At 43.8% G+C, this 19,581-nt stretch overlaps 1 protein-coding gene across 1 annotated transcript in view; it reads left to right on the forward strand.

Moving 5' to 3' along the window:
- ALOX15B (arachidonate 15-lipoxygenase type B) overlaps positions 1 to 19,581 on the forward strand; it is a 30,945-nt gene that overhangs the window by 6,414 nt on the left and 4,950 nt on the right. The window contains exons 3-11 of the mRNA XM_070729366.1: positions 3,443 to 3,527; positions 5,664 to 5,786; positions 6,833 to 6,936; positions 9,312 to 9,484; positions 10,466 to 10,609; positions 11,766 to 11,969; positions 13,561 to 13,647; positions 15,975 to 16,144; positions 18,718 to 18,839. Of these exons, the coding sequence (XP_070585467.1) occupies positions 3,443 to 3,527; positions 5,664 to 5,786; positions 6,833 to 6,936; positions 9,312 to 9,484; positions 10,466 to 10,609; positions 11,766 to 11,969; positions 13,561 to 13,647; positions 15,975 to 16,144; positions 18,718 to 18,839 (1,212 nt within the window). The remainder of the gene's footprint in view (positions 1 to 3,442; positions 3,528 to 5,663; positions 5,787 to 6,832; positions 6,937 to 9,311; positions 9,485 to 10,465; positions 10,610 to 11,765; positions 11,970 to 13,560; positions 13,648 to 15,974; positions 16,145 to 18,717; positions 18,840 to 19,581) is intronic.

Genomic DNA, 19,581 nt, shown 5'->3' on the forward strand with positions numbered 1-19,581 from the left:
TTTGTCCAGCCACCCACTGGTCTCACTGTTGGGACTTTTGACTCCTGTTGGATCTAGTATTGGGTTCCTACCTGGATGGGGGAAGAATGCCGCACGAATCCCAGCGACCAGTTAGGTCCCACAGAGTGGGCTTTCTCCGGGTCCCGTCAACTAAACAATGTCGGTTGGCGGGGCCCAGGGGAAGAGCCTTCTCTGTGGCGGCCCTGACCCTCTGAAACCAACTCCCCCCAGAGATTAGAATAGCCCCCACCCTCCTTGCCTTTCGTAATCTCCTCAAAACCCACCTCTGCCGTCAGGCATGGGGGAATTAAGATAATCTTTCCCCCTAGGCTTCTACAATTTATGCAAGGCATGTTTGTATGTATGATTGGTTTTATAACAAAGGTTTTTAGCTGTTGTAGTATTGGATTTTTACATTCTGTTTTTTGTCACTGTTGTTAGCCGCCCCGAGTCCACGGACAGGGGCGGCATACAAATCCCATAAATAATAATAATAATAAATAATAATGGCATTCCAGTATCAAAAATGGAGCTGCATGTGAAGCTCCGGATGATGCTGGGTGAGCTCCGGTGAGCTCCAGGTGACCAGTGAAATTTTGCTTCTGCACATGCACAGGTAACAAAATCTTGCGAGGGGATGTGGCGGCATGTGAGATACCAGCAATTTTCTGTGATTTTTTTTTACTTCCGTGCATGCATGGAAGCAACCCCCCCCCACCGAAATCTTACGAGTGTGTGTGTGTCCCCTCCCGAGATTTTGCTCCCTGTGTGCGTCGGGGTCATGAAACTCCATGGGAAGCACACCGCTAGCGGAGGTAAATAAAATGGATTTAGCTGAAGAAATATGATAAGGACAGCCCTGTCGACAATAGCTCAAAAGCTTTCGGAGAAAGCCAGAAAGCTTTCCAGGTGGAATTTCTGCCTCCGGTGACAGCCATTTCAAAAGGAGAGGTGTGGTGGCCCAGAGGTGGAACTTCGGTCTCCCAATGAAGAGGCTTGTGAGTTCAATCCTAGGTAAAGGCAGATATATCTCTCTGGGCCTAATGAGAATGTATCTGCTGAACAAAACTCCCCATTGGCAACAAGAAAGGCATCCTGTCATTAAAACACTGTTAACTCCATTCAGTTGCCCAGCCTGCAAGGCAAGGGTGGGTTCTGACTTATTTCACTGCTGGTTTGCTTCCTCTCATGCTGCATGGGCATGCCTCATGGGCACATGTGCGCATGTAGAGTGCCAATATTTTTTTAAAAAAAATCCAACCCCTGCCCAGTCGAAAACAAGATGGCAACACTTGTGCAGTGCCTGAACCCTCACAAAACAATTCATTTTTTAATTTTCTAAAAAAAAAAAAAAAAAAAATCAATTTTTTTTTAAACTTCAAAAATGTTTTTTAAAAATCCACAAAGGTTTCAAAAAATTTATTAAAAAATTCCACAAAATGTTTCAAAAAAAATTCCACAAACATTTTTGAAAAAAATCAAAAAATATTCAATAAATATTCAATAAATTCAAAAATGACATTTTAAAAAAAAATTTAAAAAATCCCCCCCCCCAAACATGGCGATATACACAGACTGGCCCCGATAACCAGTTCTATGATGTCATTGTGCCATCACCAGCAGCTTGCTACTAGTTCAGGCAAACCAGTCCGAACCAGGAGGAACCCATCACTGCTGCAAGGGATTATGGGGTTATTAAAAGAAGATAATAGCTACTTGAAAATCATGAAACAATTGGTAAAGTTTTAAGAGGTATGCACCTGCCCCAAAGCTATTATAGAGAGTTCTCAATTTACGATCACAACTGAGCCCAAAATTTATTTATTTTATTTATTTATTTATTTTCTCCAATACACAATGAGGGTTTTAGTGGGTATATATCTATATACACATAGTAAAATACATGATGAAGGTTATAGAGGAGATACTCATAGTAAAATATATCTAAGAAAGAATAGAAAAGAAGATATAGGAATAGAACATATCAATGAAAGAATAGAAGAAGAGATATAGGAATAGAAGAAAGGTATAGGAGATATAGGAGAGCAATAGGACAGGGGATGGAAGGCACTCTAGTGCACTTGTACTTGCCCCTTACTGACCTCTTAGGAATCTGGATAGGTCAACCGTAGATAATCTAAGGGTACAATGTTGGGGGTTTGGGGATGACACTATGGAGTCCGGTAATGAGTTCCACGGTTCGACAACTCGGTTACTGAAGTCATATTTTTTACAGTCAAGTTTGGAGCGGTTAATCTTAAGTTTAAATCTGTTGTGTGCTCTTGTGTTGTTGGGGTTGAAGCTGAAGTAGTCGCCAACAGGCAGGACGTTGCAGCATATGATCTTGTGGGCAATACTTAGATCTTGTTTAAGGCGTCTTAGTTCTAAGCTTTCTAGGCCCAGGATTGTCTATTTTCGTAGGATATTCTGTTTCAAGTGGAGGAGTGAAGGGCTCTTCTGATGAAGTATCTTTGGACATTTTCAAGGGTGTTGATGTCTGAGATGCGATATGGGTTCCAAACGGATGAGCTGTATTCGAGGATGGGTCTGGCAAAAGTTTTGTAAGCTCTGGTATCTTGAAAGTGAAACATTTGTTAAGTGAGTTTTGCCTCATTTTATAACCTTGTTTGCACCATTGTTAAGCGAATCCCTGAAGTTGTGAAGTTAATAGCAAGGTTGCTGAGTGAATAAACATGAGTCAGTTACCAAGCATTAGATCATGTGACACCCTCCCCAAAGGATGCTGCAATGGTCATAGGTGTGAAAAAATGGCTCTCAGTCATTTTAACTTCAAACAGTCACTAAATGAAGCACCACATATATTTTATAGTCCCAAATTATTCCTTTAATGAGGAGTGGGATTCAAAAATTTTAGGAACTGGTTCTCTGCCTGATCACTGGGTGGGTGTGGCCATGGTGGGTGTGGCCTACTCTGCCTCCTGGGTGTTTTTGCACCCCCCCTCCAGGTTCTGGAGCTTTTTTCAAGCCCCCAGGAGGGCAAAAATGGCCTGCCGCAGGTTCCAGAGGCCAAAAACAGGCCCATTTCTGGACTTCTGGACCTTACGAGAGGCCCATTTTTCAACCTCCCAGAGCCTTCGCGTGGGCCCTGCACTTACCTGGCATCTAAAATGGGCCATGTCGTGACTCCTGGAAGGGGTGGCATGGGCGGGGCCAGCTCGCCCTTGCAACTACCGGTTCAGTGAACCAGATTAGTATTCGGTTCTCCCAACTTTGATTAAAGAAAAAAAAACCATTAATTTTCTTTCTACTTGGAAACCACTTCTGGACTTTGTGCTCAAGGTGGGGCAAACTTTGAATCCCACCCCTGCCTTTAATGTTTAAAAGAAAAGTTTTCTCTTCCTCCGGTCAGGCAGAAGGGAGACAACCCCAATCAGACAAATTACAAACAATTCTATTTTTCCCCACCCGTCTCTTTTCGCAGCTAAAATCGCTCATGTGGACGCCAGTAGCCGATTGCTTTCGGAACACCGGAGGTATGAACTGCTGGCAAAACAGGAAACCTACAGGTGAGTCAGCCAATCTAAAATGCTAAGCTCAGGTGTAAATATGTATAAGAAGGATGTGAATCTTCGCAAAGAAATTTAAAAAGCACATCTTCCTACATTCAGACAATTACAGGCACTCCGGGGAATATTTTAAAATCCTAGGGAGGGGAGGTGTTTCCCGCCATAAAAATTATCCAATAAATTTCATTTTTGCAGCTGAATTTCAAACACTCGGGGGAGGTGATAGAATTGTCTGCTTGTGGTTGTCTTCTTTCTGCCCCACTGGAGGAAGAGAACATTTTTATTTTACATTAAAGGCAGGAGTGGGATTCAAAGTTTCCCCCACCTCGAGCACAAAGTCCAGAAGTGGTTTCCAAGCTAGAAAGAAAACTAAAGGTCTTCTTTTTTTTACAAATTTGCTCAAGGCCTGATTTCAAACCTTCCTCGTTTGCTTCTTCTGTCTCTTCCAATACCCCCTTAAAGTGGTTTCTGTCTAAGAATGATGGTGTTTGTAGTCCAAGAAGTATTCTGCGGAAGCAGCCTTGAAGCGAAAACAGTTGTGTTTTCCCGGGGGGGGGGGAGGCTGCCTGCCTTATAAATAAACACGAAGGCACAATTTAATAAATTCAAGCAGTTTTTCTCAATCTCAGTGATTTGAAGATCTGCAGACTTCAACTCCCGGAATTCCCCAGCCAGCATTCCCTCTCTGTGGTCACATGACCGCATTCAGCCAACCACTTTGCATTTAGGACTTGTTTGCAACATCCCTGCAAGGACCGCCCTGCAGTGCCTCTGCCATCAAAAATGGAGCTTGGGAGGGCCATGTACATTCCTCCTGCACCCATCTGCTGATGAAAATGGGGCACCAGTGGGGCTCCCTAAGCTCCATTTAATGGTGCAACCTCCTTGAGCTCCATTTTTACTGGCAAAGCGATGCAGGACACCAACACAGCCAAAAATGGATCCTTGATGGGTGACATTGAGCTGGCCATACGACCCTGACTATGTCCCCAGCCACCCACTTTCTCTCTCTCTCTCTCTCTCTCTAAGGAGTGATGGAGCTCAGGTGATAAACAAGGCTGACAGTGCAGGCCAATCTGACAACTCGGGGGGAGAATGTCCCGTCCCTTTTCCCAAGGAACACCAGGGGATTTGAGACTTAAAGAGACGAAGGGGGGAGGGAGTTTGATGCTGAATTTGTGGGGGTTTGTGGGCCACTGCCAATGCGCTTTGCTCCGGGACCTGCCATAACAGTGGGAACATTTGGGGGAAAAGTTGGAGCAATGAAGGGGAGCTTCAACTATCTGTTGACTGTGTGGCCTCCGTATTTCACATCACAGTGTTGTGGTTAGCTCTGGCCCAGCTCCTGCCCCAAGGACTGTGGATGTGGGGGAGACATCCACATGCTGCAGGCCTGTTTTGCCCCCGGTGGAATCTGCTGATGAAGGCTCCTCTGACCAAGAAGACATGAGTGACAGGGAGGAGGAGAGTGTGGCAGACAGCTCAGAAGGAGATCAATTATCTAGCTCCTCCTTGGATTCAGAACAAGAGTTAATGATACAGCCACGCATGCGGAGAGCGATGCATAGGCAGAAACAACTGAGGGATTATTATCAAAGAAAATGAGGTCACCTGTGGTTGGGTGGGGCTGTGGTAATTAGTGAGGCTGCTATAAAGAGCAGCCTGTGGGTATGGCCATTGTGGAGGATTATCTGATCATTGTATTTCGTGATTGCCTTGCTGACTTTCACCTTTTGTGTGCTGATTTTTCCCCGCGTTGAAACTAAACCAGAGCAAAGTGTGTTTCACTTTGTGAAAGAAGAAGGACTGTGAATTGCTTCACAGCTGCAAGCTAAGTATCACAGAACTGATAAGGGACTTGTACAAATTACCAGTTTGTTTGGAGACTAGTGCTCTTTGCTATCCCAAAAGAGGGCTTCATTTATTTGCATTTTCGGTATAAAGAACATTGTTTTGAATTTTCAAACGTGTGTGTGTCTGAAATTGTATCTATGCATTTTCGGGAGGATTCTACCAGAGAGCCCGACAGAACACACAGAATATCTGAATTGAAAGCATCTCAGAAGGCGAGAAATTTGCTTCTTTATTAACTACAATCTTTTCCAATGTCTTTTTTCTTCTTTTTTTTTGCAACAGATATAAAGATTATCAACCTGGATGGCCCAAATGTTTGGACGCGGATTCAGTGGATCAATTGCACTTGAGCGATCAATATTCCAGCATCAAATCCTGCTCCTTCCGAGTCCTCCTGAAAACCGCGTATGTATGTACGATTGGAAACGGATCAGGAAGAGAATCCAAGAATTTCTTTGCCACTGTTGGGAATATCATCCCATTCTATACACCGTTAAAATTGGTTTTTTGCAAGTTTCCATAAAATCGCCACACAGAGGGCTGGAGTAGATGACCTCTAGGTTTTCTTCCAATCCTGTCGTTCCATGTTCTATTATTCAGTTCAAAATTTTTGCAAGTCGATCAAAACATAAAATGCAAAAATATAAAGAAAGAAATGAAAATAAATAAAGGGAAAGTTGGGAAGAAAAGGGGAGAAAGGAGAAAATTTAGGGTGGGAAGGAAATTTTTTTTTAAAGCATTTGACTTCCAACACCGTTGGTGCAATAGAATGAAACCTCAACTTTTCAATTTTATATAATAATATATACTTGTCATTTCTATAACAACAACCTGCCCCATCAGCAAAACCAAAATCGAAGTTTTAATTTTTTTCCCACCTCGAGCACAAAGTCCAGAAGTGTTTTTTTAGTAGAAAGAAAATTAATGGTCTTATTTTCTTTAATCAAAGCAATAGATATAAAAGTTTTCCCCACATTAAACACAAAGTCCAGAAGTGGTTTCCAAGTAGAAAGAAAATTAATGGTCTTCTTTTCATCAAACAAAGCAATGAAAATGAAAGTTTTTCCCTCCACCTCGAGCATAAAGTCCAGAAGTGGTTTCCAAGTAGAAAGAAAATGAATAACTTCTTTTCTTTAATCAAAGCAATGAAAATCAAAGTTTCCCTCACCTTGAGCATAAAGTCCAGAAGTGGTTTCCAAGCTAGAAAGAAAACTAATGGTCTTCTTTTCTTTCATCAAAGCACTCAATTTAGCTCTATCAACCTTTACAGTCTTTTGTCCATTGTGGGAATCACGGTGTGCTTCCATTTTTTGTGCACAAAGTAAAGTTGCTGACATCAACATATATAATCTTCAAAGTTCTATTTTTTCCCCTTTATCCCTTATTAGACCCTATTATTCTAATGTTCTCATTGGCTTCTCTTAAAAATGTCTTCCCTTTCTCAACGCCAGGGAAATCGAGTTGAAGATGAAAGGGTTGCTTAACCTGAAGAGCTCCTGGAAAAAACTGGCTGATATCCGAAAGGCTTTTTGGTTTTATCGGACCCCCACCTCAGGTAAGTCCACCCACTCACCTTCCATATCTGTAAGGTATCTGCAAGGGTTTAAAGACGTTGTGAGGCACTTCAATTCTCCCCCATTGTGTCTTTTTTCACCATACCCTATGAACACCTTGATCTTGTTACGATTCAATACAGGCAATCCTTGACTTACAACAGTTCGTTTAGTAACTGTTCCAAGTTATGACAGCACCGAAAAAAAGTGACATGACCCATTTTTCACATATGGCCGTTGCAGCATCCCCAAGGTCACATGTGCTTGGCAAATGATTCATTTTTACGATGGTGGGAGTATCCCAGGGTCACATGATCCCTTTTTGTGACCTATCAATGGGGGAGCCAGAATAACCTAACAACCATGTCCATGTACCAAACTTAACAATTGCCATGATTTACTTAATAAGCTCACATTAGAGAACCATCTTTCAGCTGTGGCGAGGGGGACGTTTGCCCAGGTTCGCCTGGTGCACCAGTTGCGGCCCTATTTGGACCGGGACTCACTGCTCACAGTCACTCATGCCCTCATCACCTTGAGATTCGACTACTGTAATGCTCTCTACATGGGGCTACCTTTGAAGAGTGTTCGGAAACTTCAGATCGTGCAGAATGCAGCTGCGAGAGCAATCATGGGCTTCCCCAGATATGCCCATGTCACACCAACACTCCGCAGTCTGCATTGGTTGCCGATCAATTTCCAATCGCAATTCAAAGTGTTGGTTATGACCTATAAAGCCCTTGATGGCATCAGACCAGAATATCTCCGGGACCGCCTTCTGCCACACGAATCCCAGCGACAGATTAGGTCCCACCGAGTTGGCCTTCTCCGGGTCTCGTCGACTAAACAATGTCATTTGGCGGGTCCCAGGGGAGGAGCCTTCTCTGTGGTGGCCCCGGCTCTCTGGAACCAGCTCCCCCCGGAGATTAGAACTGCCCCCACCCTCCTTGCCTTCCGTAAACTCTTTAAAACCCACCTTTGCCACCAGGCTTGGGGGAATTGAGATATCTCCCCCGGGCCTATACAATTTATGTATGATATGTTTGTATGTATGTTTGATTAATAATGGGGTTTTTAAATGTTTTTTAAATTATTAGATTTGTTATTAATTGTTCTATTGCTGTTGTGAGCCGCCCCGAGTCTATGGAGAGGGGCGGCATACAAATCTAATAAATAAATAAATAAAATAAATGGCAGGGCAGGTAATAAAACAGGTCCAAATACAGTTAAAGAAGGTCTTGCTTAGCAACATCAAATGTGGTCGTAAGTAAAGGACTACCTGTAGAACAGTTCCTCCACCTCGGCCCATTTTAAGATGGGTGGACTTCAATGCCCAGAATTCCCCAGCCATTTTTGTAACCACCATGCAGGAAAGCGAAACTCTCTCAACCCTTCAACCACAGCTCCATTCTGTTCTGTCGGGCTCTCTGGTAGACTCCTCCCAAAAATGCACAGATACAATTTCAGACACACACACGTTTGAAAATTCAAAACAATGTTCTTTATAATGAAAATTCACTTAAACTAAGCCCTCTTTTGGTATAGCAAAGAGCACTCGTCTCCAAACAAACTGGTAATTTGTACAAGTCCCTTATCAGTTCTGTGATACTTAGCTTGCAGCTGTGAGGCAATCCACAGTCCTTCTTCTTCCACAAAGTGAAACACACTTTGCTCTGGTTTAGTTTCAAAGCGGGGGTAAATCAGCACACAAAAGGTCAAAGTCAGCAAAGCAGTCACGAAACACAACAATCAGATAATCCTCCACAATGGCCAAACCCACAGGCTGCTATTTGTAGCAGCCTCACTAATGACCATAGCCCCACCCAACCACAGGTGGCCTCATTTTCTTTGATAATAATCTCTCAGTTGTTGTTGCCTATGCATCGCTCTCCGCATGCGTGGCTGTATCATTAACTCTTGTTCTGAATCCAAGGAGGATCTAGATAATTGATCTCCTTCTGAGCTGTCTGCCCCACTCTCCTCCTCCCTGTCACTCAGGTCTTCTTGGTCAGAGGAGCCTTCATCAGCAGATTCCACCGGGGGGGCAAAACAGGCCTGCAGCATGTGGATGTCTCCCCCACATCCACAGTCCTTGGGGCAGGAGCTGGGCCACAGCTAACCACAGCACATTCCCTCTTCTCCCTCGGAGCTCCAAGGTTGCCTTGATGCTGGCCCTGTGTCCCATGCCTCCTCCCCTGATTCATCTTCCAAAGGGCCTGGTGGCTGACAGGCCACCACACAGACTTACACTGAAATTTAGTATTTTTTTAAAAAGGAGGGACAGAAAATGAGAAACATTGTTCAGTCTGCCAGATCTTTTTTGTCCCAGAAAACCGGCCCTGCCTCTGACTTTTCAAGGACATTTCTGTGTCCCCAGAATATGTCAGCAAGCATTGGGATGAAGATGCATTCTTTGGCTACCAATATCTCAACGGGGCGAGCCCCGGGATCATCCAGCGATGCACAGAGATCCCGGCGAAATTCCCAGTGACCCAAGAGATGGTGGTCGAATCGTTGGGACTGGAGACGACCCTGGAAAAAGAGGTGAAGGTAAGATGAGGAACACACTACAACACCCATAAGGCAAGGCCATCTCTACAAAGTACAGCTGATTTTGGTGGTCAAGGGCTGATAAAAAGCCAACCTCTCCCTTGGCTCCTACAAGTAGTCCACCTAATGTTCTCTCCATCCCTTTGCCCCATAAAACCCTGTGAGGTGGGATGGTCTGAAAGATTTCGGTAGAACCAGCTCAAATGGTAGCAACTGATGGGTGAATCTTGGATAGTCTCCCAAGTTCTCTGAATGTAATTTGTTCTCCACAGAGATGATGGATTGGGTCCATTGTAAATAGTCCTTTTACCTTTGAAGTGGGAAAGGGGAGCAGTGGTGAGGTTCTACCGGTTCAGGTGAACTGGTAACAGTGGTGGTCGTAGGCTGCGCAATCCATCTAGACGTCATCACGGACATTCTGCACATGGGCAGAAGCATAGCAGGTGCTCCTGTTCCTGAACCGGTAGCAAAGTTAAGCGAAACCCACCATGGAAGGGGAAAAAGAGAGGAGGAAAGGAAGGACAATGGAGACAGGCAGGGAGAGTGGGGGTGAGGTGGGAGGGAGGATGGAAGGCAGGAAGGACAATGGAAGGAGAAAGAGGAAAGAAGGAAGAAGGAGTGGGAGGAAGTGGGAGGAAGGAATGGAGGGAGAAAGGGGAAGTGAGGGGAGTAGGAGAAGGAAGGAAGGAAGGAAGGAAGGAAGGAAGGAAGGAAGGAAGGAAGGAAGGAAGAGGGACAGGGGAAGAGGGACAGGGGAAGAGGGATGTGGAGGAAGTGGGAGGGATGAAGAGAGGGAGTAAGGAGGGAGACATGAATCCACACCTTCCATTTGGGAAGCGTGGCGTGGTCTTCCCAGGCACCCAATTTTCCAGCCTCCCTTCCCCACCGCCTTAACACCCGGGAGTCCACAAGGAGCTGGGCAGCTTAGAAATCCAACTAATAAGGAAATAAATAAATAAACACTCTGCTTATGGCTCCTAGGAAGGCCGGATCTTCCTCGTTGACTGCCAGATCCTGGAGGGCATTCCAGCCACCACGCTCAACGGGTCGCCCCAGTATGTTGCAGCCCCTCTCTGCCTCTTCCACTTCAACCCCTGGGGGGAGATGATGCCCATTGCAATTCAGGTAAAGCTCTCCCCCTTTCCAACCCTTCTCGGAAGCCCTAGTGTTCCTGGGATGAACTTCCAAATCGTCGGCTTTTCCACTAACGGTAATTGCCATTTTTTTACTGGCAAAAAAAAAAAGTCCTTGGGGGATTTACTTAAGGACCGCATGATTCATTTTACCGTCCTCAAGACCCAAGGGGCTACAGTGGTTAGAATGCAGGATTCCGTGGGCTGAGTGCCCACTGCCAGAAGTTCAAATCTCACCCGGCACAAGGTTGACTCAGCCTTCAAGTGACCTTCAACACTAGTTACCTTCAAGAAAAGACTGGGCTTCTATTGGATTAGCATGATGTAGGGTCTCCCGCACCAGCAGGGGGTTGGACTAGATGACCTGCAAGGTCCCTTCCAACTCTAATAATTAATTAATTAATGTTTGAAAAACCATTTGGATAGAATATGGATGGATGGACGGACAGACAGGCAGACAGACAGACAGACAGACAGACAGACAGATGATAGATAAATGATAGATAGATAGATAGATAGATAGATAGATAGATAGATAGATAGATAGATAGATAGATAGATAGATAGATGATAGATATGATATAGATAGATAGATGATAGATGTGATATAGATAGATAGATAGATAGATAGATAGATAGATAGATAGAGAGAGAGATAGATAGATAGATAGATAGACAGACAGACAGACAGACAGACAGACAGACAGACAGAGAGAGAGAGATAGATAGATAGATAGATAGATAGATAGATAGATAGATAGATAGATAGATAGATAGATAGATAGATTGAAAGATAGATGATAGATATGATATAGATAGATAGACAGACAGACAGACAGAGACAGAAGATAGATGATAGAGAGAGAGAGGCAGACAGACAGACACAGATGATAGGTAGATGATAGGCAGATATGATTGATATAAATAGAGAGAGAGACTGAGACAGACAGACAGATAGATAGATAGATAGATAGATGGATGGATGGATGGATGGATGGATGGATGGATGGATGGATGGACGGACAGACAGACAGCAACAGAGGCAGACAGGAGGACAGATAGAAGAGGGGGGAGAGAGATTTTATTTTCCGAAGAGGCTCCTTTGGGGAAAAGAACAGGAATCTCAAAATAATTTCTTCCCCTTCCAGCTGACTCAACAACCTGGACCCAGGAGCCCCATTTTCCTCCCCACAGATTCAGAGTGGGAGTGGGCTCTGGCCAAGTTTTGGGTTCGCAACAGCACGCTCTATCTCCACGAGATCCTGGCCCACCTGCTTCACACCCACCTGTTGGTGGAGGTCTTCTTGCTGGCCACCCTCCGGCAGCTTCCCAAGTGCCATCCGGTCCATAAGGTATGTCGGTGTTTGTAGTGAGGGGAACCAAAGGTCAAAGAGAGAGGGACCTCCGTCCATAAGATGGGGTCAGAACCACCTTATGAAACAAAGGTCTTGGCCACCAGAGGGCCCAGATGTCCACTGACTTTGTGAACCATGGTTGTTGCTAATGTATAAGCGGAGTAATTCTTGTTTATCAAGGTCATGCACAGACAGAAACGTTTAGATTGAGATTAGTTTTGAATAACTGCTCAGCCACACATAGATGCACTAACTTGAATTAAAGTTTATTTTGAGAAATAGGTTCTTCAGAAAAACAGTCTAAAGTCACACACATGGTAAGTCAGAATAACAATGCCAATATTACCAAGTACATAGTCTTCCTTACCAGTTGTCTTTGTCATAATCAGCAAACAAAGATATCAATCCTAAACTAATCCTATTAGCTATAATACATGACTACGATACAGAGAGATTGCAGAGCTAGCCTAACAATGAGTAGCCAAACAAAGAGAAACAGAGAGAAAACTCCAGATAAATAAGCTGTGAACTCTAGCTCCCTCTTGTGGCAATCTGCAACACCTCAGTGGCCAATTAGATATAGCTAAGTTAAGCTTTATTAACACATATTGTTGGTTTATATATATTGCCAACCCAGCTGTTTTGGGCAGAGTCCTAACAGTTGTGACTTGTGGCTTGTAACCTCCTCCAAACATGTCAAGAGACCCATCCACAAATCTCTAGAGGTTGAGGAAGTCTCAGGATGGAGGTCATCCTCTCTTGGCCTTCTCCTTTCTGGCCTTAAGTTATCGTAGAGAGCGAGAACAAGGAAAACGTCTCCCAGAGATTTTATAACTTGCTTCGTGTCTTCTATTGGGGGGGGGGTGTATTTAAGTGTTTGTTTGTTTTTTAAAGTATATGTATTAAATACATGAAAAGTGTGACATCTAGGTATTAATTTTTATTAATAATAATGATGATAATAATAAAAATAGGAAATGGAAATAGGAAATAGAAAATAAAAAGATAATAGAAAATAGAAATAATAAAAATAATAGAAATAAAAATAGGAAATAGGAAATAGAAATAGATATAGAAATAATAGCAGAAATAGAAATAATAGAAATATAGAAATAGAAATGGAAATAGAAATAGAAATAGAAATAATAGAAATAGAAATATAGAAACATAGGGTGGCGCAGCAGGTAGAGTGCTGTACTGTAGGCCACTGAAGCTGTAGATCTGAAGGTCAGCAGTTCAAATCTCATCACCGGCTCAAGGTTGACTCAGCCTTCCATCCTTCCCAGATGGGTAAAATAGGGACCCCGATTGTGGGGGCAAAATGCTGGCTCTGTTTAAAAAGTGCTATTGCTAACATGTTGTAAGCCGCCCTGAGCCTAAGGAGAAGGGTGGCATAAAAATTAAATAAATAAACAAACAAACAAACAAACAAACAAACAGAAATAGAATCCCTCTTTCAAATTCCTACTTCTAAATCTTGATAGCATATATCTCTTATTGGTGAATATTCTACTTCTACCCGTCACCTCTCATTCGTTTTGCTTCATGTCTTCTCTCTGACCTGCCTTTTTTGTCTCCTTGTCCACAGCTCTTAATCCCACACTTCCGCTACACACTGCATATCAACATCCTTGGCCGGACGCACCTCCTGGCTCCCGACGGGATGCTGGACAAGGTAATGGATGGCTTCTCCTCACCCTTGGTCATCCTTGGAGGTGACTGTCCACCAGATGGGACTATATCAGGCCTGGGAATAGAAGGGGGTTTGCAGGGATGTTATGTGTGTGGGGGAAAAGAATTAGCAAAAGACGCACACTGCTATCTTTGGTGCTACCGGTGCAACCTCTGAGGCCATTGAGGGCACGTGCGCATCTTGCAGAGGTGTGAATGCTCGTTTGCATGAGATTTGGCTTCTGCACATGTACAGCAAGCAAAACCACAAGTGAGGAAGCATGACAAGCAAGATTTTGGCGATTTTCAGATATACAAAAGCAAAAAAAATCACCAAAAATCACCAAAATCTCGCTCGCGTGAACATCTTCACATGAGATTTCGCTTACTGCTCAGGCTCAGAAGCCAAAGCTTGCACAGGCACATGCGGGCGCATATTGGGGGTGCACAGCCACGCATTTATCCCAAAAATCCCTACTGGAATGTAGCACCTTATTGTTCCAGTAGCTGGCCATCACTGGGGAGAAGAGCATTTTTGTGCATGCGCATAGGTCTGAAAATGGAAGATAGAAGGTGCTACTGCAGAGGTCTGCAACCTGTGGCTGTGGAGCCTCATGCAGCTCTTTGGGCCTTCTGCTGCAGCTCCCTCTACTTGCCTTGGTGCAGCAACAGTATTCCGCCTTCATTGCAGTACATTTGCTGTCGGCATCAACTAAGAGGGCCGGGAGAGAATGGCAGGGGTGGATTTTGCGAGGTGGGAACCATCCCCCAAGCCTGGACTTCCTTTTCTCTTGTTGGCAGGGCGAAGAAGTGCTGCCCTCCCCCAATGAGCACAACAGCCCAGTGGTTGGGTGGAGATGGCCCGACAAAAGCCACCCCATTGGCAATTTGGATGGCAGGGAGGCCTTGCCTGGCTCTCGCAGCAGAATACTGTTCACTGCCTTTGAAGCATGCCGCTTTCTGTGTTCTGTTCCTTCCCCTGGCAGCAATAGCTGGGGCCAGGGATGGAGGGAAGGAGAGGCATCAGGGCTACTGCTTCCGTATGCGCGGAAGAAACAAATAGCCAAAAATTGCTGAATTCTCTCTGCATGCGCAGAAGACAAATCTCACTCGGACGTACGCACCGAGCTGCCGGACACCCAGAGCTGCACGCACAGCTCCAATTTCACCACCGGTATGCAGTGTGGTACATACCGGTAACAACCCATTACTGCTCCCCCTCCTGGAGCCCATTCCCTGCCCCACTCACCTCTGGCAGCTCTCTCTCTTGTTCTCTCTCTCTCTTTCTCTTTCTCGAACAAATCCAGAAGTAGCCTTCTACCATTTCCTACCAGGCAGAGAGAGACAGAGAGAGACAGAGACAGAGACAGAGAGGGAGAGAGAGACACAGAGACGGAGAGGGAGACAGAGACAGAGACAGATTCGGCTCGATTCAGCCCTCACCAAAGACGCTCACCCATCAACCAGTCTCCCCTGTGTGTGTGTGGGAGGGGGGGGTCTCACTCTCTCAGAAAGTCCTGTGAGCTCTCGGGTTCTTTACTACCCATTTTTCTTTATTTATTTTGAAAATCTGGACTGGGTGAAGAATGACCACAACCTGCTGCAGAAGCTTCCCTCCTCCGCCCCCCTCTTTTCCTCTCATGACCCCTTGGCCGGTTGTGTATGAGAGAAAGAGATGAGAGAAAGAGAGAGACAGAGAGAGGGAGGGAGATATCTATTTCCCATAGAAAACGCAATACAGGGAGCCACAAAACTTAGGTATGACTTGGTAGGAGTGAGTGACGTTCAGTTGGCCACACCAACCCAGGTTTTGTGGCTCCTGTTGTTTTGTTTTCTGGTTAAACGGGCCCAAGTGGCTCTTTGAGTGCTTAAGGTTGCAGACCCCTGTGCTAGTGGATGAGTAGAAGCCAACTCCTTTTTATGAGTGTCAGGTGTCCTCTTATGAAGTTGTACTGCAAATGTCATCCTTCTTTCTTTCTTTCTTTCTTTCTTTCTTTTCTTTTGTTCTCTCTCTCTCTTTCTTTTTTCCTTCCTTCCCTATTTTTCTTTGTTTTTTCTTCCTATCTTTCCCAATTCCCTTCCCCATATTTTCCTTCCTCTGCTTTCTTTCTTTCTTTCTTTCTTTCTTTTCTTTTCTTTCTTTTTTTCTTTCTTTTCTCCTTCCCTTTTTCTTTCCTCTTCCTCATTTCTTTCTTTCCTTCCTTCCTTCCTTTCTCTATCTCTATCTCCTTGTTCTTTCTTTTTTTCCTTTCTCTCTCTTTCTTTTTATTTTTCTTTGCTTTTCTCATTCTTTTCTTTCTCCCTCTCTCTTTCTTCTTCCTTCCTTTCTAGATGATAGGCACAGGTTTCCAGGGTCTGTCCCAGCTGGTGGCCAGGGGTCTTTCGAAGCTGACGTACTCCATGCTTTGCCTCCCTGACGACCTTCGGGACAGAGGCGTGGACTCGTTACCCAACTACTACTACAAGGAGGATGGGGTGAAGCTCTGGAGCGCTATAGAGAGGTGCGATCCACAAAGGCAGCAATGGGAGAGGATGACAATATGGCAAGCAAGGCTTATCTGCACCCCCTCCTCCAATTACAGAAGTGCAGGCTTGAAAGCAGATTTAACAGAGTTGGAATGGACTTTGCAAGTCATCAACTCATGCAGTCAGGCGGTAGGGAAAGCAAGTAGGATGCTTGGCTGCATAGCTAGAGGTATAACAAGCAGGAAGAGGGAGATTATGATCCCGCTATATAGAATGCTGGTGAGACCACATTTGGAATACTGTGTTCAGTTCTGGAGACCTCACCTACAAAAAGATATTGACAAAATTGAACGGGTCCAAAGACGGGCTACAAGAATGGTGGAAGGTCTTAAGCATAAAACGTATCAGGAAAAACTTCATGAACTCAATCTGTATAGTCTGGAGGACAGAAGGAAAAGGGGGGGCATGATTGAAACATTTAAATATATTAAAGGGTTAAATAAGGTTCAGGAGGGAAGTGCTTTTAATAAGAAAATGAACACAAGAACAAGGGAGCACAATCTGAGGTTAGTTGGGGGAAAGATCAAAAGCAACATGAGAAAATATTATTTTACTGAAAGAGTAGTAGATCCTTGGAACAAACTTCCAGCAGACATGGTAGATAAATCCACAGTAACTGAATTTAAACATGCCTGGGATAAACATATATCCATCCTAAGATAAAATACAGAAAATAGTATAAGGGCAGACTAGATGGACCATGAGGTCTTTTTATGCCGTCAGAGTTCTATGTTTCTATGTTTCTATCTAGTCTGACCCTTTGTCCAAACAGGAGATCCTACATCTGCCTCTACCTAGTATCAAACTCACAACCTCCTGATTATGAGGCAGGAGCGCCACGTCTAAGCCACAGCACCTCTGAGAAAAATCTAGTGTTTTCCAACCTCAGCAGTTTTTAAATGGCTGGATTTCAATTTCCAGAATTCCCCAACATCTTCAACCTGCTGAAGTTGGGAGGGTGGGAAATATTGTTATAGGGGAATTCAGATCATAGTATCTGGCCTGCAAGATCATCTCTAGAGAGGAGATCTTAGCTTGCATGAAATGGGTAACCGAGCCTTTTTGTCTGTTTTATTAAACCATGGTACTGTAGATGTCTGAATAACAGAAGCCTTGGATGGGTGGGTGAGGTTGGACTAGATGACCTACAAGGTCCCTTTCAACTCTGTTAGTCTGTTACGATCTGTTATATCCAGGCCAGTCATTGATTGAGATGGGTGGCTCTAAAAATATTTAGATAGATAGATAGATAGATAGATAGATAGATAGATAGATAGATAGATAGATAGATAGATAGATAGATAGATATTGACGAGCCCAAGAAAAAGCACAATGAATTTAAACACCAATCGTCATAAATAGAGCTCGGGTTTAATACCTAGCAGCCTATAAACCTCTTCCCTAATGGCTTCTTAACTTTTCTACAATCCATTTGTTTATCAGAAGCTCCTGCTGCTGTATTGTTGTTTAAGCCAGGATATCGACAACCCATGGCTCTGGAGCCGCATGTGGCTCTTTCACGAATCCCAGCGACAGATTAAGTCCCACAGAGTTGGCCTTCTCCAGGTCCCGTCGACTAAACAATGTCATTTTGCAAGTCCCAGGGGAAGAGCCTTCTCTGTGGTGGCCCCGACCCTCTGGAACCAGCTCCCCCCTGAGATTAGAAATGCCCCCACCCTCCTTGCCTTCCGCAAATTCCTTAAAACCCACCTCTGCCGTCAGGCATGGGGGAACTGAAATGTCTTCCCCAGGCCTATACTGTTTACGTATGGTATGTCGTGTGCATGTTTTTTTAAAAAAATTATGGGTTTTTAGCTTTCTAATTATTGAATTTGTATTATATATTGTTTTCTGTTGTTGCTGTGAGCTGCCCCGAGTCTGCGGAGAGGGGCGGCATACTAAATAAATAAATAAATAAATAAATAAATAAATAAATAAATAAATAAATAAATAAATAAATAAATAAATAAATAAATAAATAAATAAATAAATAAATAAATAAATAAATAAATAAATAAATAAATAAATAAATAAATAAATAAATAAATAAATAAATAAATAAATAAATAAATAAATAAATAAATAAATAAATAAATAAATAAATAAATAAATAAATAAATAAATAAATAAATAAATAAATAAATAAATAAATAAATAAATAAATAAATAAATCCTCTGCTGCAGCGCCCTGTTGTTCAAAATAGGCATCACAACCACCAACCTGTGATACGTGGGGGAATGCGATTTTTTTTCATCCTTTTTTATCCTTGGTCGGCCAACCATGGATATATCCAAGACAAGAAAATTTTCAGAAGAAAAAGAGAACATTTAATTCAATTACATATGCTAGTGTTGTGCCTGCTCAGGAAATATTCGGTCATGGGAAAGTTTTTGTGGCTCCCTGTGTTTTCTTTTCTGTGGTAAATTGCTCTTTGAGTGTTTAAGGTTGCCGACCCCTGGTTTAGGCAAATGTATTTTTTTTCTCTTATATACCTGGAATTGATGGCCCTTCTGTTCCCCCTGCCTGCCATGTTTTGCATCTTTGCAGTTTTGTGTCTGGAATTATCGGCCTTTATTATCCGAGTGACGGAGCTGTGGAGAAGGATATGGAGTTGCAGGCCTGGGTAGCTGAAATCTTTGAGAAATGTTTCCATCAACGGCAATCCTCTGGTATATAAAATTATTTTCTTTCAAATCCAATGTAACTTTCCTGCAATCGAGGTATGAAATTGAGAATTAAATTCCAGCTAGAATTTAAACCACCGGTGTCCGACTTTGTCCACTTGAAGACTTGCGGACATCAACTCCCAGAATTTCCTAGCCTGCAAAGATTTGCCAGAATTCAGCACAACAAATATGGCTAGACTACTTGATTTGATAGGATAACTTTCATAATAGATAGTAGGAATGAGGTCGACATAATATACAGTCATACCTCGTCTTACGAACCTAATTGGTTCCAGGGGGAGGTTCGTAAGACGAAAGGTCCATACGACAAAACATTGTTTCCCATAGGAAACAATGTAAAGTCAATTAACCAGTGCAACCAAAAAAAACCCCCACAAAAAAACGCTGCCGCCCGGCTGTCACCTTTTAAAACAGCCTGGGGGCTTCTCAGCGACCTCCCGAAGCCGAACGCCAAACCCGAACTTCCGCGTTCGGCGTTCGGAGGCTGCTGGGAGGCCCCCAGGCTGTTTTAAAAGGTGACAGCCAGGCTGGGGGGCTTCCCAGCAGCCTCCCGAACCCCAAACCCGGAAGTTCAGCAAAAGTTCAGGGTTCGGGAGGCTGCTGGGAAGCCCCCCAGCCCGGCTGTGACCTTTTAAAACAACCACGCGGCTTCCCAGCAGCATCCCGAAGCTGAACGCCAAACCCGAACTTCTGGGTTCGGCGTTCGGAGGCTGCTGGGGAGCCG

This window comes from Erythrolamprus reginae, chromosome Z (genome assembly GCF_031021105.1).
Source record: "Erythrolamprus reginae isolate rEryReg1 chromosome Z, rEryReg1.hap1, whole genome shotgun sequence".
NCBI classification, from domain to species: Eukaryota; Metazoa; Chordata; class Lepidosauria; order Squamata; family Dipsadidae; genus Erythrolamprus; species Erythrolamprus reginae.